At 45.3% G+C, this 27,990-nt stretch overlaps 1 protein-coding gene across 1 annotated transcript; it reads left to right on the forward strand.

Moving 5' to 3' along the window:
- The first annotated feature begins 382 nt into the window (after positions 1 to 382).
- On the forward strand, positions 383 to 26,965 carry ETV5 (ets variant 5). The gene is made up of 9 exons (XM_015426806.1): positions 383 to 389; positions 1,704 to 1,833; positions 3,911 to 4,225; positions 9,218 to 9,474; positions 11,913 to 11,981; positions 14,506 to 14,574; positions 15,038 to 15,207; positions 21,798 to 21,899; positions 24,987 to 26,965. Exons 1-9 carry the CDS (start codon positions 383 to 385, stop codon positions 25,206 to 25,208), a joined length of 1,341 nt encoding a protein of 446 aa, XP_015282292.1. The 3' UTR covers positions 25,209 to 26,965.
- Positions 26,966 to 27,990: the final 1,025 nt, after the last annotated feature.

Genomic DNA, 27,990 nt, shown 5'->3' on the forward strand with positions numbered 1-27,990 from the left:
CTGCTGTTGGGTGTGGCCTATTATGCTAATGAGTTCCTGCTGGGCGTGGCCAACTCAGGAGCCGGCCGGAACTCCGTTCCTGTGCGTTCCTGCCCCAAAATAGCCCTGCTTATGACCACCCCAAGACTGTCCGCTGGGCCAGCCATTAGAACTGGGCCGGCACGACACAAACGGCAACAGAAAGCCAGCTGCTCCCTCCTGGCAGTTATCTTTGTGCCGTAAACTGAACAATGCTGGCAACCCGCCCCCCCCCCACTCAAACACCATTGGCCAGATTTCCCCAGTGACCTCAACCCTAGTGGTGGACCGTAGAATTCCGAGCCAGAGACATGGGTGCAGGGGGATACACGTCAAGCCAATCAAAACTGTGGTTGTTTCTGACATGGCAAGTAGGTAGCGTTCTCTAATAGTGAGGGTGACGGCTACCCTCAGGCTCCCCGCGGCGCCAGAAAAGCCACTGATTTCAGCATTTCGACTGCTCCCAATTTCTAGCCTTGGCGGGTACAGAGATTGACTCAAAAGGAGGTCGGTGAAGTCAGGGCCGCTTTCACGTGATTTCCATGCCCCGTGTTGCACTCTCCTCCCGGAGCGGAGTAACTTATGCAAATGACCTCCATCAAGGTGTACGTGCTAAATTTCCACAATTGATAACCGGGGTGGGGGTGGGGATCCACAGACACCAGCATTTGCTGTTTGCACAGAATACGGCAATTCTTTAACACACATCGGTAGGTCAAGAGGCTCAGCAGAGCTGAGTTGTTTTCACTCCCGACAGATTCCTGTCTACGAAACTTAAGTCGCTGCATGTGAATCTCAATCAAAACTAAAAAGCGGGGTACACTTGGGAAGATGCACTGTCTTCTTTGGGTGAAGAAGTACTTCCTTTTAGCCGTTCTAACCCGACTGCTCAGCAATTTCATTGAGTGCCCACGAGTTCTTGTATTTTGAGAAAGGGAGAAAAGTACCTCTTTCTCTACCTGCTCTATCCCATGCATAATCTTATAAACCTCAATCATGTCACCCCTCAGTCATCATTTCTCCAAGCTAAAGAGCCCTAAGTGCTTTAACCTTTCCTCATAGGGAAAGTGTTCCAACCCTTTTATCATTCGAGTTGCCCTTTCCTGCACTTTTTCCAAAGCTATAATATCTTTTTTAAGGTGTGGTGACCAGAACTGCACACAGTATTCCAAATGAGGTCACACCATTGATTTATATAGGGGCATTATGATATTGGCTGATCTGCTTTCAATACCCTTCCTAATAATCCCCAGCATAGCATTGGCCTCCTTTATTGCAGTCACACACTGTCTCGACATTTTCAGTGAGTTATCTACTACAACTCCAAGATCTCTCTCTTGATCAGTCTCTGCCAGTTCAGACCCCATCAATGTGTATTTATATTTAGGACTTTTGGCTCCAATGTGCATCACCTTGCACTTGGCCACATTGAACCCCATTTGCCATGTTGACGCCCACTTGCCCATCCTTGACAGATCCCGTTGGAATGCCTCACAATCCTCCCTGGTTTTCACCACCCTGAACAACTTTGTATCATCCGCAAATTTAGCCACTTCACTGCTTACTCCCAAAAAATCAGGCGTAAGTCTTGAAGGCAAGAAGAGAGAATGGAAGAGCTGTGCCTGCTGCCGCATGTTACAAATGCTGACATTTGACTTTTGTTTTTCTTCCATTTCTGCTTTCAGTGGTACTTCATGCGCCATCCCCAGCAAAGATCAAGAGGGAACTCCATAGCCCTTCTTCTGAGCTGTCTACCTGTAGCCATGAACAGGTGCATTGTGCTCATTATGGAGAAAAGTGCCTCTACAACTACTGGTAGGTAGGATATGCTTGCAGAGCATAACTGGGAAGTCCTTGGAGGGTTGGGGAGCATGGCAGCTAGGCTGGGCACATCTGGATAGCCAAAGGAGCCCATCTGCCACAGCTGCAAGTTTACCGTGGCTGTACTGGCACCAGCTCTAAAAGCCACCTAGCTGTGAACAGACGGAAGTGGAAAACATCAGACAGCCGTTTTTATTGTTACTGCTCTGGCATATTTTTATTGGGAAAATAACTATTTTTATACCTCCGTTGGTACTGCTGTGACTATAGCTGCTTAGCAATAACAGCAGCCCCTGTCTGCGTGAAAGGATGTACGAAGACCAGCCATAACATTTCAGTATTTTTAAAAAACCCAAAAAAACCAGGAATACAAACCTATCTGTAGAACAAATCTTTTTGTTGGGTGAAACCAAACATCTCTTTATCATGTTAATCCTCAGTCAAGTTACTTTCCAAGGGTTACTTACGGTGCAATCCTAAGAACCCTTTTCTGAGAGTCAGCTCCATGGAGCAGACCTTCATAGGGTTGCACTGTTACAGGCTTATTTGCCTTCTTCCTTGAGGATATGAGGCTCAGGCCCCATGTTCAGGAATCAAAGCTTCCCATCTGAGCACTGTGTCTGAAAGGCTGGTGAGGAAGTAACCTTGGTTTGCGTTTACCAGTGCAGGCCAAATGCAGATTCCAAACGCAGACCCCTATGGCGGTAAGTACTGTCAAGTTGCAGCCAACTTATGATGACCCCTGTAGGGTTTTCAAGGCAAGGAACATTCAGAGGTGGTTTATCATTGCCTTCCTCTGCACAGGGACCCTGGACGTCCTTGGTGGTTACTCACCCGAATACTAACCAGGGCCACCACTGCTTAGCTTCTGAGCCCTGATGAGACTGAGTTAGCCTGGGCCATCCACGTCAGGGCACACAGCCCTGTGCATGATCCTAATTATTAACTATGCTCAGGCAGTGTGACTAATGGGAATAGAGTTTGGGAGTGAAGAGTAACAGTAAAGTTTACACTTGAAGTCCTTCACTAAGATGGTAATTGTGGCTCCATACAGCACAACACCTGTGATGTCCAAAAGGGTATGCCTTTTTTTCAATTTGGAATGCCTCCATGACTGTAAAGGACAGTTGCAAAACCTGCCTGTGTCACAGCTGCTTCTCACTAGACATTTTCTATATGTTTAGACAAACTCCAAGGAGAGAGAAAACATCTGTTTATCTTCATATTGCAAAGATTGCATGTGGATATTTTTGTATGAAATTGCAGCAAAATAGACACTTGTGACTTTCAAACATGGGTGTCAGGTGTATTCTTGCGCGCGCGCACACACACACACACACACACACGCAAGGGTGAGGAAAAAGTCATAGTTAAGACATCTTGCAGGCATGCTTATGTTTTGATTGAGTGGAAGTGAGTATACCATTCTGGCTACAGTAAGGGCAAAACTAGACACAACAGCATCCTAGTGGCCATGCCAAGGATACTGCCACTATTTTAAAGCTATTTAAAAATGCTGTAAGGGCCCAATCCTGATCAGACCTGGAGCCTGCTGAGGTGCTGTCATACCCCCCCACACACACACTTTAACAAGTGTGAAAACTGCCACACGCATCAGAGTTGTTTCCGCAGTTGAAAACCTGGGGGGACAAGAGTGCCCTACTGTGGCCCGATCAGAATTGGGCCCTTGAGGTGTGGCATCATGGAAATGGTGTCATTCTTATGGTGACACAAGGACACTGTCACACCTAGTTTGGCCCTACATCCTTGTTGATTATAAGATATGGGGGTTCGGGAGAATTTTCTCAGTACAATCAGTTTTCCTAAAAGAAAAAGAATTGGAAGCTACAATTATCTCAGAGAAAGTTGTGAGACAAGTGTTTTAAAATGAGCTCTATGACTCAGTCTGTTTGTCGCTTGCCCGAAGTACAAAGATTCCCTTGGGGCTGTGAGCAACTTTAACTGTTACTTCCTGACAACCATGAAATGCAAACAAGCTAAAGCTGTTAAGAGCAGCAGGCTGAAACTGCTGTCAGTATATTGAGCGCCTCTCTGTTTTCTGTCCCCACAGTGCCTATGATAGGAAGCCCCCTACTGGGTTCAAGCCATTAACTCCACCTACCACCCCTGCATCACCTGCACTCCAGAGCACTTCCCTTCCTCCTCCTCCTCCACCACCACCACTGCCTGCAGCACCTGTGCAGACTCCCACTCATGCCGCCGCCACAGCAGGCCCTTTGCAAGGAGCTCCACCTCCTCCAGCCCCCCCTCATACTCTTCAGGAACCAAGGCGGCAGCAGCAGACCTTTGCTGTGCCTCGGCCGCCTCATCAACCCCTTCAGATGCCAAAGATGATGCCTGAAAATCAGTATCCAACAGAACACAGGTAAAGAGAGGGGGAGGCTCTGTTGGGTATTGGGGGAGGATTGGTAGTCTGGATGTGCATCCTCTGAATAAAGGAGTCCGGAAAGGAATTAGAAAGTCCTGACTTGCTAATTGGGTGGAATGAAGTTCTACACAAGACAGTGCCACAAAGTTTGACACACCAAACCTTAGCCTTATCACAGAATTTAATTTACATTTACCACCAGTACTCCCAGACTGCTTTTGAGTTTGTGACAATTGTTTTGAATGGAGGCAAAAGCTCACTCCCCCCCCACCCCCAGTACCTAAATTGGCTTCTACTTGATGTGTTCCTGTCTGGAATTTAAAGACTGTGGCTTTCTGTGGAATGGCAAATGATTGTATTCCGGCCCTGCCCTGAGAGGGAGACTGTATCTTGGGGCTGATGTGAAATTTCTAATGAGTTGTTATCATTGTGTTAGCTCTGTTGTGATTCAGTGTTGGCCTCAAGGAACTCTTGACTTTTTTCACTCATCTTCTGCTATAGAAGATCCGGCTATTTATGTTCTGTATCTCATTGTGATGAGAGAAAAGGACTTGAGTGGTTCCTTTTTTGAGAGTAAATGTACTGCTTTGGGAGACTGTACTTTATGACTTCACAAAATACCCGTCAGTGAACCCTTAGGCCTGACTTTCAACTCAGAGCAGACAATTTATATCCATTGATTTGGTTGCACTCAGATGTCATGACAAATAGAGGTTTGTCTGAGATGGGGGCAAATGGAACTTGTTGTCATGCTGGCATGCTCACTCTTCCTTCTTCTGCTCATACACAGAGAACAATGGAAGGCTTCTGGCTTTGAGAAGCTTAGAATTGACCTCCACCATGATGTCTGAATACAGGTGCCCTGGCAAATTTAAACCACGTACATACATGTATCAGGATTTGAATCCTAGGCTGCAGGAGGGAACAAACTCCAGTTGGCTTAAGGTATTCATTCCTCACAGCAAACTGGAGCTTGATTCAAGGCTGTCAAATACCCGAAGCTTGCAGTCATGATCTGTGTGCAGGGGGAGGGGGGGAGGGGACCCCATGGCAACAAGCTGTTTTCAGGCCCATAACAGACAGCCCTCTATTTTTCATGATATTTGAATACTGTGATTATTTCTTAGTATCTGTTTCTCCTAAGTTAATATCCACCATGGTGTTTGTCATGGTTTAAACCCAGGGTGTTCTTTTAATGAAATTCTCTAAGCTCCTTTCCCTTTCAAGAGATTAATTGCTTCCCAAGATAAATGACTGCTGGACATGAGCCCAGCTGTTGCATTCCCCCCTCCCTCAATCCTGTGCATGTTCCTTTTATTTAGGTTTGATGAATATTAGTTAAGGTAGCAGAAAACGTTTGGAAACCTGATGCTCCTATGCATCCCTGTCCAACATGCTCTGTTTGATAAGTGCCTTCTGTGCTACCCCTTGACTGTTAGGTTTTACCTGTGCACAGAATAGCTATAAATTGCTCCATCCTCCCTTGCACCTGTATTGATTGCTTTAATATTATTGCTGATCTTTATATTGATCACTGTTTCCCGCATCCTGCTGTGAAAGAGCTCAAACCAGTTCAGCTGGTTCTTGATGGCTTAACTTTTCTTCCAACTGCTCTGTGTAGAGACTTGGCTCTTCCTAGTATCCTGACTGTAAATCAAGGCCCTAAAGGCCCTGCCCTAGGCTCTTTAAGAAATAGAACTTCAGAACTAAGGCAGGTTCCATGTTTGCTGTTAAAACAACTGTGCTTTTGGCCATTACAGATTTTCTAGCTTCATACAATATAGGGCCATAAACTGTCCTAAATGGTTTGCATAGATACATATAATTGTAGGTGGGCCTTGCTGCTCGAAATAGCGCACATTTGGTAAGCGGAGGATTTTTAGAAATGCAGTCATCCCATATGTATATGGGTCTTCTGTGATTCTCCATAAACAAGGGGAACACCTATATTGGGTGAACAACAAATGTGCAATGGCTCTTTAAAAAGCCACAAGGGTGGAATTCAAAGGTTGGCATGCAAAGCCAGGCAGATCTGTTTTGTGTAGAATGAGATGTGAAATGCTTTTCTAATCTGGGTGAGTGAGGAAACCATAGGAACATAAATCAACATTAAAGCATCAAAAGATGAGCTTACCTTCATAGATATGTCTACTCTCATCTTTCACTATGACCCTATCTCCACCCTGTTAGCTAAAAAAGTAGTTCCCCTATATTAATGGCATCTAAAGTTGCTTTGAAACCCCCAGGCCCTGAGTTACAAATGACCTTAAAGCTATGCTAGGGATACTCAGCCTGGTCCCATCTGGAAGTGCCTCTTCCTGTAGAGGCCATACCAGCATAGCTCTAGAGTTACGTTCTGGAAGGTTAGAAGGACACCAATCGGAAGTGGAGTAATCCGGGCCTGTCAGCTGCAGAAGATCATGTTACAAAGCCAAATGGAGTTTGTGTGCAGCTTGATGCTTGGGAAAGGAATTGATTGATAGCAATCGCCTTTCATGGCACTCAGATGCAGGGGAGGGGAGATGGGAGGAAACATGCATTGCCTAATTGCCTCTAAACTTCAGTGGGAGGGCTGTTGGGACCTCTGTCCCATCCTACCGCTTGTACAATCTATCTAAAGGCACATTCAGAGGCACCTCATTTGGAGGTTCAGGACAACAGTTTTATATACCTGCCAACCAGAGCGCTTTGACTTGCACTAATCCCTCTCCTTGTGAATTTAAACAGTTGACAGGGATCTGTGTAGCTGTGCCGTCCCACCGCTGGTTCCTTTGACAAAACAGGAACATCCAAGTAAAATATTCCTGCTTCTCTCAAGACACTTCCCACAATTTTGGGTCCAAATAAGCCTTCAGTTTCTGACCAGGAAACTAAGTTAATACCTGGACATGCCCTTGAACAAGAATAATTTCTTGTTAATCAGCTCTTTCCCTTGTATCCTAAAATTTCTTCTGTTGAGATACTGAAAATTCCCCCCAAAAGTAGGTGGCCACATTGGTTTTGGATTTTGCCATGGCCCAAAGGCCATGTCATACCTTTTGCTAAGATCATGCAAAATAAGACTCCATGGTATGTGCAAGTTTTTAAGTCCTCCAGAGCTGTTCATCTGGCTGGATAAAAACAACTGGGGTGGGTATCTTTCTTTGAGGTATCTTTGTCCGTGTAGAACACTTTCCTAATTTCAGTGGCCACAGGGTGTGGCTATTATGAGATTGCACCCTTTGCTTTCTGGGAACAGAAGCAAAAAAGAAAGCCATCTAATTGAAAACACAACTGGTTTCTCTCTGACATATGAAATTCTCAAGGCTCTCAGTAGGTTTTCGTCTAAGATCTCAGACTTGGCATGAGAGTAGCTGAGCTCTCTGTCAGGAGCATGTGCTATGTTGAGCCTTTATGTGTACTTTATAGTGCCAGAGCATTTCAGAAAGCACACATTTTCCCTCCACACATGGAGAGGCTTAATCCCCTAGCCTTATAGGCAGATTAGCAGCCACTTGGCTTTTTCAGATGGCTGAGTAGATTCAGAATTATGTAACTACTTGTTTGCTTCATTTGACCAAAGCGTAGCCATGGCAAAGTATTGGGTTCTTTCTCACCAGCAAAGGTTGAACTGCTTTGTGCTCTTAACAGCAATGTTTTTGTCCAATTGTAGGTCTAGTTTCCATGACAGGGATATGCCTTGTGTTGTGGCAGGTAAATCAGGTCATTCAGTGTCCTTGAGCTTCTTTTTAATGATAAATGGTTTCTGACTTATTGGCGTTTTTAACCAACCCTACTGCACAGATAACAAGAATGCTTCAAATGTGATGAATTTCCTAAATTGATTGCAAAAATCACTGTGTGCAAAATCACAGTGAAAAGTTTTCTGTGTGAGGCTTTCTATTATGCTTTTTATTATGGAGAAATTCTATCCACATAGAAATGCAGACTAGTTGAACCTGCCCCAGTAGATCCCACTAGAAGTCTCTCTTGCGCTTATTACAAGCATAAAGCCAACAAGCAGCTCAGGCAGATAAGAAACCAGTTCCTTTGCTAAGTACAAAGAGTTCATTGGGGGTGAAGACTGCACATGATGCAGGAGGTTTGTGATCAGACCTCCCTATATATTTATTTTTACTTAGAAATAGAAATAGTTACAGGAAGCTCTGCATTGGACTGGAGCCGCAGCACTGGTGGAGGAGCTTTAATACTTCTACCTCTGCTATTTTTCTTTCTTACAATTAGCAAAAAGTTAACACATTTTTCCAGTATAATCCATCCCCAGCCCTGCGGCAGAAATATAGCGTTGACCTCATCAAAACATGCACCAGCACCATGCTGTGATCTCCTTCAGAGCTGCCTACATGCTTTCAAATACAAATATTGAAAGTCCCAGCCAGGGGAGGGCTCTCATCCTGTCTACATATTGCTAAATTCTCCCCAGCTATGTTTAGTCATGCCGGCCACATGACCACGGAAATGTCTTCAGACAGCGCTGGCTCTTCGGCTTTGAAACGGAGATGAGCACCACAACCCTAGAGTCGGATTCGACTGGCTTTCGAGCAAGGGAACCTTTACCTTTTTATGTTAGCTTAATTCTGTGCCAAAGGACAAGGATAGTGTAGAAGACCTCTGTTTTTCTGGAAGGGTCAGGATTCATTTGTCTTCTGCTTCTAGGAAAAACAAAGTTCATTGTTGATTGAAAGCCAGTAGTTTGTGTCCCAGGATGTGTCATATTCCACGTCTCTCTCCAAGCCTACATCCTTCAGGCTTGCCATCTCTGAATATGAACTTATTCTTCAGTTGTGTTTGATATCTAGAGCTTTGGAAAGGGGTCAAAAGTTATACAGGGAGTTGCTAAGAATCCTGATTGCGAAAGCAAGAATCTTCAGATGAGCTGGCTTTTGTAGGTGTGGTTTTGGGGGATGACTCCGGGGATCGTGAGAGTCTTGTTGCCCCCTTAACTTTGGTCGATAACTGTCTCTCCTTGTCTGTTTTGTGTTTACCAAGATTTCAGAGACAGATGTCTGAACCTTGCCACCCCTATCCTCCGCCGGGGCTTTCTGGAGACAATCGCCCTGTCTACCACAGGCAGATGTCAGAGCCTATTGTCCCTGCTGCTGCCCATCCTCCTCAGGGATTCAAGCAAGAGTACCATGACCCCCTCTATGATCACGGTCTCCCAGGCATCCCTGGCCCACCCAGGCATGGATTCCAGTCTCCCATGGGAATCAAGCAAGAACCCAGGGACTACTGCATTGACTCAGGTGAGTATGCTAGTGGCAGGTGCTCATTCCTTGGTGCCTGTCAGGGTTATGAAGCAGCCTCAGTACCATCAGCAACCAAATCAACCAGTTTTCATGCAGTCCTTGGGCAAATATTGCTGTCCTTGAAAAATCACAGAGCATTCATGCAGTTTTGTGTACACAGTGTGCTTCTTTACAACCTTCAGACACCAGAGAGCCTTTGGAGATCTCTGTGTGGTTACTAGAGACGGCTCAATACTTATTGGAGGGAAATATGCATGCTGTGCATTTCTGCGGCCATTCCCAGTAGTTCTGCTCCACACCAGCGTCCTGTAGCAGCTGTTCCCATTTTGATCCTGCCAGGAAAGGAAGCAGAGGATGCAGCCATAGTATTACTGTAGTACCCAATAGTCCCTCTGTGTGCTACTCCTGTGCTCTGACTGCTGGGTTTTTCTCAGTGGCTTTCTATACCGTTCCCTTAAAATCATGGCTTGTGCTGCTTCTGCATATTTCCAGGGAAGGGGGAGCAGCTGCCTTTTTGTGGCCATGTTTAACCTACTTAGAATGGTAGATTATCTCTTTGTGGCTTAAAAAAATAAATTTAAAAATCAAGCATTCAACAGATGTAGCAGGACCTAAGCTTCCATAATCTGAAAGGCATTACTGTTGGTAGTGGGGGAGGGCAGCTTTGCATGCTTGCGTGCAAAAGTCCCCCTCCTTACCTTCTGTCTTGGGGACACTTAGTGTACAAGCGTCAGGCTGCATTTGGGGACCTCTTGGAACCCGCAGCTGACTGGCTTTCTGCTGAATGCTCACCTTGGGATGTTGAAGGGGGAGGCCTGACCACTTATTAGATTCTGCAGCTGCTGCTGGGGCAGGTCCCACCGCATAGCTACAAATCGCCTTAGACCTAAAAATACCATGACCTCTCAGAGTCAGGCAGGAACAGATGGGAGAAGATCTAAAGTTATTTCCCCCCCTCTTCTCCCCGTTTCTCGTGTGTTTTCAAGAGGGATGAAGCTTAACTTTTAGTTTATGCTTCTATGTGTAGTTTAAATATGCTTTCCTAACCCATTCTGCAGGCTTCTAACGAATTTTTTCCCACGTGCCAGTGGAAAAGTTTGCAGGAAGCTTCTGCCTTCTGGGGAAAGACAGCTGCAGCAGTGAGGGAGATTTTATTTGAGTGATTTCTTCCAGGAACAATATGATGTGCCTGGTTTCAACGGATTATTTTAATGCCTGCAAATTCAATACTTCTATTTAGTCAGTAGCTCATTGTGTCTGAATGCCTAATCCCAGGAGGTAAATAATCTTAGCACATGGGAATAGGATAGCGGTAGTTCACATCTGAAACATAGTCTTTCTCTGAAGTCTTTTGCTTTTTGCAGAGATGAGGTGATTCACTTCTAACTGTATTTTTTTAAAAAATAATAATAACCTCCCCTTTTTACTTGCTAAACATACAATGTAAACTAATACAATTTTTAAAACACACACACATGATAAAACAACAATAAAATATAACAGCTAAAAACAAGAACCACTAAAAGTAATTAAGCAGTACTTTGAAAAGATGCGGCATAAAAGCATCACCTTTCAAATGCCTGGAAGAATGAATGTTTTAACAGTGCCTAAAAAGCAAATGGTGTCTGAGTAAATCTGCAAAGGAGAAAGGCCCTACCTAGAGTTGCCAGATCGGGCTGGGAAGCTCCTGGAGATTTGGGGATGGAGCCTGGGGAGGACAGGGACCTCAGAGGGTTGCAATGCCATGGAGTCCACCCTCCAAAGCATCTCTTTTCTCCAGGGAAACTGATCTCAGTAGTCCGGAGATGAGCTGTAATTCCAGGGGATCCCCAGGTCCCACCTGGAGGCTGGCATCCCTAGCCCCAGTCACCACTCACCTCCAAAAGTGGAGGGGGCACCCAGAACAGGACCTGTGAGGAAGATCTCAGAGCTCAAGTGGGCTGATCCCAAATGGTTCACAACTTGCTGATATGAGGAAGCTGAAAGACCAGATTGTACAGTTGACAGGTAATGGATTGCTCAGGCAAGCTGAGACTTTCTTCATGTACAAACTGGGTTCACCACACAGTGAAGGGGAGGGTCTGTGTCATGTGGTTTGTGTGCAGGATGTTGAAGGTTGAATCCCTGGCACCTCCACTTAAAAGATCTCGAACAGCAAGTTTAAGGATGACCTATCTCTGCTTGATAAAGTAGGCAGGCCTACCTGGACCCAGGGGTCTGACACGGAATCAGGTGCTTTTGTGTGTTTAATTATGTTTTGAGTTTTCTAGCAGTGCTGTTCTGAGGCACTGTTTTTCCGAGAAACGACAGGGTTGGGCCCACATACTCTTTGTGGTGCATCCGGGGCTTTCTTTATAGGACTTTCAGTGATTAAATCTGAATTTTAAAAAAATGAAATGCTGACAATATGAACTCTCCCTTCATCTTTATTTCAGAAGTGCCTAATTGCCAGTCAGCATATGTGAGAGGAGGAGGAGGAGGCTACTTCCCCAACAGCCATGATGGTAAGTGGCTGGAGAGCAGAAACATGAATGAGCTCGTGTATATCTGTGCACATGAAATAAAATTGAAAAAACACATTGATCTAGAGCTGTATATGGTTACCCCAAGAGTTAAGGGCAAAAACTCTCCCATGAAGCTAGAAACAATTGGTGTGCTTCTGCTTGAGGGCATTTTGCAGTACTGTTGGGGGAGTTATTGAGGACAAGACTCAGGGCAGCTGACAATCACAATATTAAAAACTGGTACAAGCTTCTGGAGGGTTCAAAGTTCTTCATGTAACATGATCATTACAGCAACCCTGAAAGGTAGGACTGTGCTATTATCCCTTCCTTACAGATGAAGGGTCTGAGGTGTTGCTTTTGTTCCTCTTGCCTGTCTTTGAGCTCAGTTCTGTGGCTCTTTCCTTGCTCGTGCCTGAACCTTCTTCTGAGGCGAACCTCACTGCTCTGATTGGGGTGAGAGCTAAATGCTCAGCAAGTTCTGGGGAGAGGAGAGCCCTGTTGTCTGCTGCTGCTTGAACAAAACTATGAGCTTGGGGAGAGGATGGAGCCACATTGTGGATGCTGGGTGAGGCCTTACAAAGTAGTGAGTGCCCCCACCTGTCCCTAGAAGCAAAGAGAAAATGAGTGGGTGCAAGAACTGGATCATCTCACAGCATGAAGACATTAATTGGACCGAGGAAGCCGGGTTTATTTTGCTGGTGATGTTATTTGGTCCTGCTACAGTTTAGTCCTCTTACTGTAAATCATCCTGATTCCATTTCTGCATTGCAAGCAGATTGATAATGGTGTTTGGGACCTGTTGGGGAAATTCAATATGCCTGTTGCCAGTTTCCCTCCTTAGATGCTGATACAACACCTTCCATTTTACCCACAGAACAGATTCTTCCTTCCTGCCTCTCTCTTTGGCATGTTAGGTGCCAACCCCAGCTGCCCTCGTGGCTAATGCTGCTAATAAAAGTCCAGCATCTCTGGAACCTTATCTGAGCAAACAGTACCTCTCGCGTGTGTACACACAAATAGATATTTTATTTATTCATTTAAAACATTTATGAGCCATCTTTCTTCCTTATGGAGCTCAAGGCAGCTTACAATATAGCTCTAATACGTAAGATAAAACAGATAAAAACCCAAATTTTTAAAATCCCAATTTAGGAGTGCTAGTAATTTAATCAGATGCAGTCCTAAATAAAACGGCCTTTCAACTGCCTTTTAAAAATCAAAAGTAAAGGGGCCAGGCACACATGTGAAGTATCCCTCAAAAATGGCACAATTATCATGAAAGCCAGAATGATGATGTAGCTAGACCATGCTTCCACCTAAGAGGGATTTCAATAACGTTGTTTTGAAAATGTTTTTTTCTTATCACAGAACTAGGAGCAAAGCTAATGGGAGTAAGCTGCAGTGGGTTGCTGGAAATTCCTTGAATGGAGTTTCCACTGCATCCCACCACCACCCTTTTTTTTTTAAGCAGCAGGCTTACTTGGCCACCAGTCTGGATCAGGGCCCCCATAAGCCTGCTGTTTCACATTTAAAAAAAAAAAAATCAGTGGGAGCTCCATTCACAGAATGTCAGTGCCATATCTGGTTTGGCCCTTAGAGACCTTTTTGCCTGTGGTTCATCTTGCAGACGAGTGAGCTAGAGGTCAAAGCCAATGCTGCTGCCGGCTGACCTTGTGGAACTGAAAAGATGGCTCTTGTTCTTAAAAAGTTCCCCATGCAGAGGACTAGTTGCAATAAGGAAAAAGGCACAGAGAGTGTCTTCTTCCTGTAGCAAGGCGCCCCATCTATTGTGTGTGTGTGGTATCAGCTTATCCGGGCTAGACGCATGATTGCTACTCATTGTAGCGTTTTAATGTTGTGTGCAGGCTTGGGTCCGTGGAGGAACTTTCTCCCTTATAACAATGTAGATGTCTGATAAGAGCGACCAGTGCTGTTTGACCACATGAAAAGGACATTTTTAAAGTTCAGTCTGAACCAGATTATGTAGTTCAACCAATTAGTATAAACAAAGCCTGAGGGTGCCACTGGATTTGAGGCTGGAAGAGAGCTGGTCTGAAGCTGATACGCCTGCAAGCCACACTAAGGAACTGTGCTGCTCCCCATCCTTCTCTCTGGCACTCTGAGTGCCAGGCCAGGGACTACTAGCAAGGCGTCACAATCCGAAAGAGAGGCTGCAGCACAAAGTCGACTTTTAGGGCCTGGTCCCTCTTTCTTTGCGGTTCCCTCCCCTCCCCTCCCCTTACAGCTTCCACACTTTGGTGTGAAGCCAGCCATGGGGGAACCTGCTGTCTAGACAAGCCCTTGGAGTTGGCAGAGCAGAGCAGCTGGCACATCCGCAAGTAAGTGCTGTGAGGCCATACCTGTTGACTTTCAACAAACAGTCTTGCAGTTGCTGCCAGCAGACAAAGTAGTGGCACAAGACCAACTGCCCAGGAGGAAAAGGCCTAATCTTTGTGTTTTGTGCTGTATCACAAAGGATGAAACAGAACTTGTGAGGAGCTAATTTGCACATCTTTCTTCTCAGGGTTCTCATATGAGAAGGATGCCCGGTTGTACTTTGACGATACCTGTGTTGTACCAGAGAGGTTGGAAGGTAAGGGACTGGTTGCGTAGGGACTTCAGTGAGTTCTGGAGAAGCCAGAATGTGGATTAGCTAACCAGTAGCCCTTCCGTGTGCTTCAAGACACACCCTATTTAACTTGTGCCATAGGTTGTGGGAGAAACTGTCTCTGCTCACTGGAAGATACAAGGCTTCAGTGGTAAAGCTATGTTCATTACCAGATGACTACTACAGAATAGGAAGGCTGAGAGAAACTGTGTGAATATTTAAAAGAAGCACTGCCGTCCAGATGCACAGTGACATCTGGCTGCTTGGTGCATCTTTGTACTAGGGGAGATTCTCACCAGCCAGATGGCCAAATGTGCTGTAATTTCTGCATTAACCTGGCTTCTTAAAATGTTTGAGGTTGTTCTGAGAAACTGGAGAAAACTGCAGTGCCTTTATTGTTCCCTTCTGGGGATGTTGAATCTAACTGGAGCGCCTTTGTTCTGAACAGGCAAAGTGAAGCAAGAGCCCACAGTGTATCGTGAAGGGCCTCCTTACCAGAGACGAGGATCACTCCAACTGTGGCAGTTCCTCGTCACCCTCCTGGATGATCCAGCCAATGCCCATTTCATTGCTTGGACTGGCAGAGGCATGGAGTTCAAGCTGATTGAGCCTGAAGAGGTAAAACATCTGGGCAGGGAAGGAAGCCTCCCAAGTTCACTGTTCACGATCATTGCCTTTAATTTCAGTTGTCCAACAAAAAGCTACTAGAATGTAGCAAAAAGGATGGCTCATTTGCAAAGAACTTCTCTTCATCATGATAGGGTTCCCTACCTCCAGGTAGCACCTGGAGATCTCCTGCTATTACGGTTGATCTCCAGATGACCAAGATCAGTTCCCCTGGAGAAAGTGGCTGCTTTGGAGGGTGGACTCTGTGGCATTAGATCCTCTCCCTTAACCACACCCTCCCCAGGCTTCACCCCCCCCCCCAAATCTCCAGGTATTTCCCAACCTGGATCTGGCAACCCTACATCAAGACGAGAGGGAAGAATGACACTTTTGGATGGTAGAGGCAACATAGTGCTGTTTCATTTATTTTTAACCTCTGGACCAGGCCACTTGAAAGTGGACACAATACAATAGAAATAGCATTAGTTGGGACTGGTGGTTGCAGGAAGTTGAGGTACTGGTCAGTGCAGGATTGGTGGCTCTTTTTTGGTGTGTCGAAGAGCCCATGTGGAGCTGGTGAAAAACAGAAGTGATGTGTGAAGGGCAGTTTGTTGATCTCCCTCATGCAGAACTGCATGGACAATACCTATGATACCTTCCCAGAAAGGAGATGAGCAAGTTTACCCATTTTGCATGATACAGCCACCAAACACCTCATCACAGTATTTCCCGTAACATTAAAGCTACCTCTGCTTTATCAGGGGGTTGATGCACTAGATGGCTTGTTTATATACAAATTGATTTGTCTCTGCAGTAAGTCCTGGTTACTAGCTTATTCCAGCTTCAAAATGGCAGTTCTCATTTATGAAAGGTGCCTAGGGGTATAACAAGAGGCAGAGCAGCTGTAAATAAAGTCATTTCTGGCCCTGTGTAAATCTGCCTATTGAATCTTCTCCAGTCTACACTAAGGTCAAATGGGGAAAACACAGAGCAGATGTGTGAGACCCTCCTTTCACTCTTGTTGCTGAACCTGTTGAACTCAATGTTGCTTGGTCTAGCAACAGCTAGATTATTGGCAGACAGCTAAATTACTGGTGGCAGGCAGCAACTCCTTAACTTAATTGGCTGGATTGTCTTCTGATCATCTATGTTATATATAATCTTTATTAGAGTTAAATTGAAATTAGACTTGAGCTTATTCATACATGAAGGAGAATGAGGTAGTGGAATACAAAGAGAGGCCAACATCACTGGATCTCAGACATCTTTTGATTCAGCAAAGCTTTGTTCCAGCTAGACTAGCCTCTTACTCAGTTTCTTAAATGCGTCCTTGATTCACAGGGCAGGCATCAGACAGGTGACCCCACAAGTAGGGTGTATGTGCTGTGTTCCATCCTTTATGGTTGCTTTCTAAATCTTATACTTTATGAACTTAAAAGCCTTCATTGTTGGAAAGAAGTAGATACATCAGTATCAAAAATCTCTCTACTCTCCTAATACAGAAAGTAAGTAGACAGAATGCTTGGTGTTCAGTATACAACAAAGAAAGATATATGGGGGATAGATTTCTGAAACCTCACTTCAGTTTGGCAGAAGCTTGTTGATTTGTGTCAGTGTTGGGAGTTCCATCAGTTATACCGTACCTTTCACCTCTCTTTCTCTACATAGTGACCTACCCGCTTGTTAGTTCTTTCTTTCTATAGTTGTGCTCTAGGGGAAATCATGAGTTAGGATGGGTGAGATGAGATATTTTATTTGTTCACACTGTTTTATGTTTGTGTGACAGGCTGCACTTTTTAAAAGCTTAGAAGTACTATACAAACAGGTAGAAGACTGTGAAGGGTTAATTCTTCACAGAGGCAGAGTGCCCTGAGTGACAGGCTGCTCCAAGAGATCTGAGTGGTTAGCATCAGCTGAGCAGAGAAAGACATCTGAACTGGATGCTGAGAAGAATTTGGTCTGATTTCAGCCCTAGCTGAGAAGAGTCGAGTACTGACAGTTTCAGAATTATGACTGAGAGCAGTTTAACACAGACAGGAGAACTGGGGAAAGTTGGCAAGGACCAGTGGGTAGTCAGACGGAGACTCCCATTCCAGCCAAGGAAAGGGAATAGATCTTCTAGAGAGAGAAGAATTTCCCTCCCCAGTCAAACAGGGAGTTAGCTCTGAAGAGTGCAGAGATCCCTGGTCTGGTGTGGTTAGAAACTGCCTTTAGAGACCTTAAGAGTCAGTTAAAAACTCAATATGAGTACTGGTGTTTCAAGAGAAGGATTTTGGGTACTGGACAAGAGTGTACCAGCCTTCTAGAAACCAAAAGAGTCAGAGAATACTCAAAGAATACTCAAAGAAACACTGGAGTGTTTGGGAAAACACTGGAACAAAAGCCTCTCAACATAAAGATTTTAAGTAACTGAATAGAAGAAGAAGAGGAGGAGGAGATTGGATTTATACCCCGCCCTTCACTACAAAAGGTGTCTCAGAGCAGCTTACAAACTCCTTTCCCTTCCCTTCCCCACAACAGACATCCTGTGAGATAGGTGGGGCTGAGAGAGCTCTGACAGAAACTGCTCTTTTTCAAGAACAGCTCTTATCAGAACTGCGACTTGCCCAAGGTCATCCAGCCAGGTGCAAGTGGAGGAGTGTGGAATCAAACCCAGTTCTCCCGGATTAGAGTCCGCACACTTAACCACTACACCAAACTACAACAAACAAATAGCTTAAGAAACTCTCATTAACCTCTCATTTTAAGTAAGAATTGAAGTCTGTGCATGTACTGGTTTTACCTCAGAGTTATCTATGTTGAGTTACCTCAGAAATTTCAACCCTAATTTCACCTGACATTTCCCGTGTATTTTGAATAAAATATTTAATTAATTTTGAATTTTAAAACATCTCAAGTGCCATTTTCAGTGGTTTAAGTTAAAGAGTGGTCCCAACCCTTCCCTCGGGTTCCTGGGCTGAGCCAGCAGTAAAATGTCATATTGACCCAGGGTGGGACAGCCAGAAGAGGAAAGCAGACCACTAGGGTTGCCAGGTATTCACCACACGCTGGTGGGGGTGGGAGGGAGCCTTCCAGGAGTGGGGTGGGGCTCCTCCCCGAAACAGCAATATCGCCAATGCAGTGACGTCATGCAGAAGTGACATCATCACATTGGGGGCTTCACATTGTGATGCTCTGGTTTGAGGACAAAACTCTATGGTAAAATTGCCCTCAAACCAGAGTGTTGCTATGCGACGTCCCCAACGTAATGATGTCACTTCCGTGTGATGTCACTGCATTGACACTGTCGCCGTTTGGAGGTGAGGTTTTGCCAGCTGGCCAGCAGTGGGCAGAAGCCCCCAAAACTGGGGGATTCCCTACCCAGGCCTGGGGAATGGCAACCCTACAGACCACTAGGACTGCTCAGTCAGAAAGGGAAAGAAAAACTAAGGGAAAATCTTGCCTCTGAGGGAGGGAAGTGGATGGGGTCGTCATAGGTTGCATTTTAAAAGTTGGTAGCACATACAAACAGCCTGTTGAGAATCCATTCTTTGTTTTCTGTTCTCTCTCCCTCCCCTTGCAGTCCCCTTATACAGCTCACTGGCTTTCCACAACATCTTCCCGTTTAGCTGGTCTAGGGCATGTTCTTTTCTCATTACACTCCAGATACTGAGCTGTGCCTTGGAGAAAGGTTTTCCGCTAATTTCCACTGTTGCTGTAGGCTTTGCACTGTTGTCACCCTGTGGAGACACTGGTTTTGTAAATAAACCCTTGCAATTACTGAGAGGAGTCTTGTGGTGCACTGGGTGGTACTGAATGATGCAGAGGAGGAAGCTGTTTGACTAATAATTGAAACCAGCTGCACAGCCAAGCAGTGCATGGTGGGTAATTATCCATAATATACAGTACGCTCTGCATGGAAATTGTGGTTTTTCAAACAGCAATTTGGCAGCCCCCTCTAGTCGAAGGTCTTTGATAGCTTGCTGTCTCACTCCCTCTGCATTATGAAAAGGCACTGCTTTGAACTTGAAAATATTTTCACCATGAATCTTGTCCTGGCTGGCTTTTCCATAAGGGAGAAGGCCAAGAGAATGTGAGTGGGAGATGCACAGCCTCACTGAGTGACCTCGCTCCTGAAGAACAGCATGAGTGGCCTGACATTTTAGATCTCACTATCTCCCCTAAGACAGAAACAAAGAGAAGCAGGTTCCTTTTAAAAGATCAAAGGGCTGAGAATCGAGCTTACTTTTGGCAGTCCTGCCCACTGACAGGATGAGGAGGGCTTTGAATGGGGTTTATGTTTTTCTGTGCCAACCTGTACAGCAGTAAAGAGGAAGCTCTTTCACTGCTTTGTGCCATAATCAAAGCCCAGGTGCCGGGGGATGATTATGTAACAATAGCTACTGGGCTCCGAGGAATCTGTGCATAGACAATGTGCTCTTGGCTGTTTCCCTGCCATCGCATATGTAGGCAAAAGAGCCTGTGTCTGAACATGCGCAATATTTCCTGAACATGCTTCCACCCTCGAGCTAGTTGCAAAATGTTTCATTCTGTATGCTATTGGAAAGTATATTGCAATGTGTAGCAGAGTTTCCTATGTCTCCCACTACCACCGATTACTCTGTCTAAAGTGCTTGCTGAATTTACAAAGCAGTGTTGTGTGCATACAGCTGTAGTTGGCTCCCAGTACATTCCTCCTCAGGCTGTAGGAGAGAGAGAGAGAGAACAAGGCTGTGGGAATGGGAGTGGAAGAGCATGAAGGGAAGCTAGTTAGAAGCACTGTGATAGCTTTTTCTGGTTGCTTTGCTGGGAAGCAGAAATACATTTCTGTGTGTGAGAGAGCGGCAGCGCTGTGGAGTGTTACGTGTGGTCTGCCTTCTCTGCTGATGCTGCCCTTCTTTAATTCATTCTTGCACATCACTTCCTCTTTATTCTTTGCCATGATGGTAAAACTAATCCGGCTGGCATGAGTGCAGCTAGCTTGTTTAGCAGCTGAGGCCATTGGAAACACCCCATGCATTTGACTCAGGATGTTCTTCTGGGCCTCAGGTGGACACGGACCATCTCAGTGCACTTAGTACTAGGAAATCCCATTAATCTTCTCTGAGTGCCTGGCTGACTGTCCATTCCAGAAATCCCCTGGGAAACAGTTGGTTGGTTGGCAACAGGGTGATGTCATCAGATCCTGCTCCCAAAGAGAGCTGGAATGACTGCTCACGACTGCTCAAAAATCATGTTAGAATTGAGTCAATGCTCAATCAGTGAACACTTGTGCCTTCATTAGGTTTCCCAGTCGTGTCTTTTCCACTGCAGTCCATTAGAAGCATAGTATGCTGATGGATTTGCACTTGATGCTTTGTGTCTTGACTAACAAATCTGACTGCTCCTCTGACTTGATAGAGTGGGATGCAGGCAGCCCTTGTGTGTTTCTAGGAAACAGATATGGTTCCCTGTGACTGTTTCACCTAGTTTAAGTTGCTAATGCCTGGAAGTCTTTGCTGTTCTGTTTTACTGCAAGGTGAACACAATTAAGTGATGCACATCCTCTAAGCTCTTGTAGTCAACTGTTGGTAAAACAAATTTACACCACTATTATTGGAGAAGCCTTGCAGAGGATACATCCTTAATAGGCTTGTTCAACAAGTTGAGCATCAGTCCTTGTTAACTGCAAGCTATAATTTTCCCCCTTAATTTTCCAACAAGGAGCTGGTCTGGTAATGGTGTAGCATTTAGTGGATGCTATGTCACTTTTTAAAGTGAGCCAATGAATGCCTTCAAGGGAAAATATTATGAAAGGGTTATCCATGTAATTTAATGGAGACAAATTATGCGGTCAGGGTACAAATGCCCTGTTTAAGGCCAGTTCGTATTCCAGCTTAATTTCTTCACACATACTTACATTAAAAAGATAGAATCCTAGTGTCCTCTGACTCTCCCAACCTGCAGTCGTTGTTGGGAGTCTGTGGACAAGCACTCCCTACAAATAAATCTGCTCCCAGAACATATCGGGGGATATGTTTTCAGTCCTTTGTATTGCAAGTAACTTATTCTGATTTATTTAGGACATTTTTAAAAACCACAATCATCCATAAAAATCTCTAAACCCATAGTGATGAAATCGAAAGTTATTCAGTAAAACCAAGCACTGTTCCCTAATCCTGATCGATTGCCATCTGAAAGAGGAATGTTTTCACTCCTTCGTAAAGCTTGGAGGAGTGGCACCACCCTCACTTCAAGGGGAAGGAAGTTCCATAATCCAGGGACAGTAGTTGAAAAAGAGAGGGGACCGTGTTCAGTGGTAAAGCATCTGCTTGGCGTGTAAACATCTCTAGTTAAAAGGATCCTGTCGCAGGTGATGTAAAGATCTCTACTGGTGACCCTGGAGAGCTGCTGCCAGTCTGAGTAGACAATACTGACCTTGATGGACCAATGGTCTGATTTCATATAAGGCAGTTTCATGTGTTCAACTGCCTTGGTGACCCTGATGAGGGCAGAAAAATGGGGTATAGATTTTGTAAATGTTCTAGGTGAGGGGCTTGACTGGAAACACTTCTCCACTAACACCTTTCAGTCAGGGCTAAATTTGACATGCTACTCACCTGATTGCATTTCCACTTTTGTAGGTAGCTCGCCGATGGGGAATCCAAAAAAACCGGCCCGCAATGAACTATGACAAGCTCAGCCGCTCCCTTCGCTACTACTACGAAAAAGGCATCATGCAAAAGGTAAGTAACTCTCTGTTCCCTGTGAACATTCTAGCTACATGGGAATGATATTGCTCTAAAGAAACAGACTTTGGAGTGAGACTGGCTCACTTAGGTACTTCTCATCCTCTACTTCCTAGTGCCCGTCCCAGCTATAAGGCAAAAGAGATCTGTTTCTCATTTGTTCTGTTACGGCTCTTCAACTGAAATTATACTGCATTTTCCCAGCCCTCACTGCTGGTGAAAATAAAATTATTCCCACAATAGTGCATTCACTTCTCCTGCAATTGCTGTGTGGAGTGTGGTTGTACAAGCCCCTGATCATTACTTTATGTGAAGTAAATGTTGATGAGTTACCCCACCATACACGCACACACATACAGAAAATGCCATGCCGTGAAAACGTTTTTATATAGAACCTTACTGGAGAATATTTTAATTAGTTACTTATACATATATATTTGTACCCAGCCTTTCTCCCCAGTTGGGACCCAAAGCTGCTGGCAACTTCCTTTCCCCCTCCTCCATTTTATACTCACAACAACTGTGAGAAAGAGGTTGGGCTGAGCATGTGTGCTTGGCCCAAGGTCACACAGCAAGCTTCCATGGCAGAGAGGGAACTCGAATTTGGGACTCCCAGAGCCTAACCCGACACTGTAACCACTGCACTAGACTGTCCTTATTTAGCTGTGCTATAGAACACAGTCAGAGATGAAACTGACTACGTATTAAAGCAGTCGGCTGCAGATTCCTTTTGTCTGCTTCCTTTTTACAGTAATGCCACCAAGCCAAAAACTAACTAAAAGTTGGCAAGCAGCTTGTCTAGGCTTTGTCCAGGGCTTGCTGCCAAAGTAAACATTGGTAAACTCCTTATGGGTGCTTAATCTGTTTCACTTCTTATGAAGGATAAGGTCTCTTCCTCTCCTCTGTTGGCACACACATCATCCAACTGTAACAAAAAGAAAGTCATACAACTATGCCATCAATCACACAGGAACATTAGCCATTTCCTAGTGCATCCCCACCCCAATTTGATTGCTTCTAGGAGGGTATTGCCAGGGCAGAGTGTTTTGTGTGGTTTATGAAATAAAATTAATAATTATAACGATGACTGACAGCAAAAACTTCCCAGAGCCCTGAAATCCTTTTCCAGATCACTGGAAATGCTGCCCATGGAAGCTGAGATTTTACCCAACATCGGTTTGAAAGGATATAATCAACCTTTGCTACCTTAGCAGTAGGTGTGTGCAAAAAAAAAAGTCAGCATTTTTTGGCTTCGGGTATATCAGACCTAGGAGCTGCGGTGGCTCAAGTGGTTAAGACGCTGAACTGCAGGCTGTGAAAGGTCAGTAGTTCGAGACCCGGGTTGCTGCATGACAGAGTGAGCTCCCGTCTCTAGTTCCAGCTCCTGCCAACCTAGCAGTTCGAAAGCAAGAAATTGCAAGTAGATAAATAGGGACCACTTCGGTGGGAAGGTAACAGCGTTCCGTGCGCCTTGGTGTTTAGTCAGGCCGGCCACATGACCATGGAAACGTCTTCGGCTTTGAAACGGAGATGAGCACCGCAACCCTAGAGTCGGACTCGACTGGCTTTCGAGCAAGGGAACCTTTACCTTTGCCTATATCAGACCTGAAAAAGATCAGTAAATGCCGAATATCCCCAGTCCAATACTGGTAAAGTATCAGGACTGGGGGAAATAGTCGGTATTCCCAAATATATATTCCGGTCTGATATACCTGACAGGAGGGAAGGGAGGCATGTAAAAATGCCTTCTTTCCCTCTGGAAGCCCGTTCAGCTTTCCTTGTCAATTTCACTCCCTGCCAGTCAGCTGTTAGGTTTAAGCCATTTAAACATAACTGGAGACTGGCCAGGGGAGTGAAACTGACATGGGAAAGCCCTCCTCTCTCTGCCTTCCCTTCTCTAGCTGACCCGGGGTAGCTAGAGAAGGGAAGGCAGGGAGCCCAGGCATATTTCCATGCCTGCTCTTTGCTTCCCCATCCCCCCCCCCCCACAGCGAGTTGGCTGGGGAAGCACAGGGCAGGCATGGAAATATGCCTCCCCCCCCAGCTTCTGTGGAGAAGCTCGGGGGGGGGGGGGGAAAAAAGGGGGCATTTTTAAAGAAAGGGGGGGAAAGAAAGGCATCTAAACATGCCTGGGTTCCCTGCTTGCACGTCTCCTGCTGTGGGAAAGCACAGGGCAGGCATGGAAATGTGCCTGGGCCCCTTGCCTGCCCCTCTCCAGTTGCCCTGCAGCTACGGGTCCCCTGGAGGAGTGCAGGCAGGGAACCCAGGCATGTTAAGATGCCTTTCTTTCCCTCCCCAAACTAGGAGAAGGAAAGAAAGGCATTTAAACATGGCTGGGCTCTCTGCCTGTGCTTCTCCAGCAGCCCTGGGGCAGCTGGAGGAGGGAAGGCAGAGAGGAGGCTTTCCCTGGTCAGTTTCACTCCCACAGCTGACTGGTGGGGAGTGAAATTAACTAGTGAAGCCACAGGCCGAAGTCATTATTCGGCTACCCAAAGCTTAACATATTCGAGAAACTGTATTCAGAATCTGAAAAGTTTCCTGAATTTGCATTTGGCTTTAAAAATACCAATAAATACCATTTTTTTTCCAGTTTGGGTTGGAAAGCCGAATGCACATCCCTACTTATCAGCTTTTTAATTTCCAAAAAATAAAACAAAGCTCTGGTTATTAATTTTGCTCCCAGTACTAAAATCTGCCCTTCTGCTTTGTGCTTGCTGAGTCTTAGTATACACACAGCCCTGGACATGGTACTATAAGAACTTGTAAAGATATTCCAAAAAGTTCTGGAGATAGTTCCAGAACAGTTTGATTTGAAGCAGAGGGGTTGTGAAAGGAGTTTTCTGGCAAAAGCTCTGAGTGTGCCCCTGGTCACAATATTCTGAGGAGACGTTGACACTAAATGAAGAAAGGGGGGGGAAGGTTTTGTACATTGCAGATGTTTTCTGTGACTATCCGAGAGAGAGGAGTAATTGCATGTTTATTGGTCTTCCATGGCTATTTTATCTACCCATATGTGCACATAACATGCCCCCCCTTGCCTTTCGTCACCTGTTTCACCCTAACTGAACCTTCTGCCTCTTTCAGGTGGCCGGAGAGCGATACGTCTACAAGTTTGTTTGTGATCCTGATGCCCTTTTCTCCATGGCCTTCCCTGACAATCAGCGTCCATTCTTGAAAGCTGAACCAGACTGCCATGTGAATGAAGATGACACCTTACCTCTGACGCATTTTGAAGACAACTCTGCATACCTCCTAGACTTGGATCACTGCAGCAACCTCCCCTATGCAGAGGGATTTGCATACTGACTTGTGAAGCAGCAGAATTCTGACATGAGAGACTCCTGTTCCAACCAATAAGGGCAATTTTTTGTTCATAAAACTGCTCTTTGCAAATATTATCAGAAGAGCCTAAAACACTTCAAGGCCCTCCATGTGAAGACTGACAATAGCATGGCTAGTGACTAGGACCTCCAGTTGCTGATCACATTGGGTGCAGCTATTGGGTGAACAGAGATTGGGAAGGGTTGTCTTCTAGGCCCAGCTGATAGGGACAGGTGCGATGTACATGTCCACAGGACTTGAATAGACTGTGTGTGACTAGCAAATTTGTTAAGAAAATGTGCTCTGTTACAATCACAATCCTTGTATCTACCTTGCATAATGGAAAAGGGCTTTGATTTGCAGAGGGAAAGAGGAACCGATGCAGTGTAAGTCCTTGGGAATGGGGTAGCTCAGCCCTCCTGGGTTCTCAGTGCACAGCTCCTCAGTTTGGGGAAGCCTTTCTTAGTCTCCAGTAAACAACCCAACTTAAAGAACAGCACTTAAGCACCACCTCCCTAAGAGCCCAGCAAGCCCTTGGCCACCCTCTCTTTAGCAAGGCTGTGCATGGATGGCTTGCTTTTAGGGGGAAGGGGGGGGCTTGGCCAAACTCTTTTTATGTTGTGGGGCAACATTTCTAACTAGATTTTTGTAGGTTTTGTATCTGTGGCAAGTCCACCTTCTGGCCAAGCTGCTGCTTTCTTGCCTCTGGCAGTGCTGTCGCAAAGGGCACTGCCGCTTGGGTAGAGCTTCTTTGGCCCAACATGTGCATATCTGCTTTGCGCTTTTCCTGCACTGGATCCTGCCTGGACATTTTGCACAGCATGCTGTGCATTTGGAGTATGCTTCTGTGCAGCAGCAGAGCACAAGCTGCTTGGCTGTTTTTGTGTCTGGGTACTGTATGCATATAATACATGGCAGCCCCAGCTGTTGAATATCCCCAGGTTCTGACCTTATGACTCCATTGTCATATTACCGCTTAACTGACTTTTCTGGTCCTCTTTGAGCTTGCAAGCAAGGGAGAAAGAGACAACATGTGTATTTTAGCTTAATTTGTAAGTTGCATTTCCCTCTTTCAGATGCTTCATGCAAGCCACATATTTTAAGAGGATTTAAAAAAAAATGATTACAATTTGATTTTGTAAAAATGCAGGGAGAGGAAGAAGGCCAGAGTCACTCAGTATATATAAAGCTTCTCTGGATCCTTCAGGAGCCGTTTCTCTTGTTGTTGTGAGCCCGTTGGCACACACCTCTACAATGCTTTACCCACAATGCATCTCTTCCCTTGCGGGCTCTGTGTTTTGTTGTAAATGCTGTATAGGATTTCTTTTTCTGCTTTGATAACTTTGTTTGGGTTTTTGACTAACTTCACTTTTTTAAAGAAAAAAAAGTATGAATATGAAGATTAACTCTTTGTGGACAACTCAGCAACTCTCCCCAGAATGTATCCAGTGGCCCGAAAGTGGCCGATCACAAAGCACACAACGACAGCAAACTCTGCTGTGGCTCCCAGCATGCCCCGGGGCTTAACCAAACCAACGGGGTTTGCGTCTTCTTTTTGTTTTTTTTTATTTGGCATGGGAAGTCTATAGTGCAGAAAGGGTTAATCTGAGGATTGATGTGAAATGACTATTGCCTGAGCAGGGCTATAATAATATATCTCCTGCAAAGCTGCATTACATTCTGTACTGTGTACAATAAAGGATTTTTGCTTTCTGTTCAGGCACTGCTCGCCCTGCTTCTCATTTCCCTCTCACTGACTCCGTGGGGCTTTCAGCACTGCCATCCAGAGATGGCCAGAGGCAGCTTGTCCATTCCTTGTACTCTGGACCTTTGCCCACCTCGGTCTGTGTGCTTCTGATGGCCACTTCAGTTCCCCAAGGCAGTATCTTTCTGCCAGAACTGTGCTGACTTCAGTTGACTCCCAAACACAGCAGATGCCATAGAAGTCAGCAGTTTCCTAAGAATGTCCATCATCACAAAATGTGTGGTCCTGAGACATAGCAGCCTAGTCATTATTAAAATCCCATTCCATTTCTAAGAATGCCTCAGTCTCTTCTCTTGCCCTTCTAAAATTTCTACAGCTTCCCATTTCATTGTTTGCCAAAAACTGAATCTCATGCAGTTTTCTCTCACTTTATTTTTTGCACTTCTGTCCGACACCTATACTGTATCAAATGAATCATGTTTACCCTGTTAATGCAGCTTCTAGGCAGTGTCGGTGAGTCTCAGCAGAAGCTGTGGGAGCATGCTGTCCCTTTAGCATTTGCTTTCCTAGCTTTTAAAACATGGATGTGAAATATCTTTCAGACTGACATATTACCGTACAATACCATAATTATATCACATCCCAGATATACTTGCAGTCTGCCTCCACTGCAACTAGATGCACTCTTCAGTTCTCCCCCAAGATTGCATAGTGCTCCTTCCAACTTCTTAAGCGGGATCTTGTCTTTTGCATTTCCAGGAACCTAGAATTTAGAAGAAACCAGAGTGAAGGCCCATAACCCAAAGTGGTTAGTGGCCATTGCAAATTGTGGATTATCAGGGCTCAACTAGATATGAAGGCATTCCAGTATCCAGCACAGGGATGCAGTGCCATTTTAAGCTGGGATTAAAAAAAAAAAAACTGTGGGGGCCCAATCCTGCAAGCCAGCCTGATGGAACCCCAGGCTATCTTGCCCTTGCTGAGGGGACTTGAAGACACGAGAAATGAGCCACAGTGGAGGTGAGTGGTGTGGTTCTAGATGGGTGATGTGGCAAGCATTGC

This window comes from Gekko japonicus, unplaced genomic scaffold (genome assembly GCF_001447785.1).
Source record: "Gekko japonicus isolate JY-2015 unplaced genomic scaffold, Gekko_japonicus_V1.1 scaffold14, whole genome shotgun sequence".
Taxonomy (NCBI): Eukaryota; Metazoa; Chordata; class Lepidosauria; order Squamata; family Gekkonidae; genus Gekko; species Gekko japonicus.

What these genes read in the sequence shown, in the direction of transcription:
- ETV5 (XM_015426806.1), top strand. An exon ending in TGTACCAGAGAGGTTGGAAG is followed by an intron (nt 14,575 to 15,037) that starts GTAAGGGACTGG and finishes TGTTCTGAACAG; the next exon opens with GCAAAGTGAAGCAAGAGCCC. An exon ending in AGCTGATTGAGCCTGAAGAG is followed by an intron (nt 15,208 to 21,797) that starts GTAAAACATCTG and finishes CCACTTTTGTAG; the next exon opens with GTAGCTCGCCGATGGGGAAT.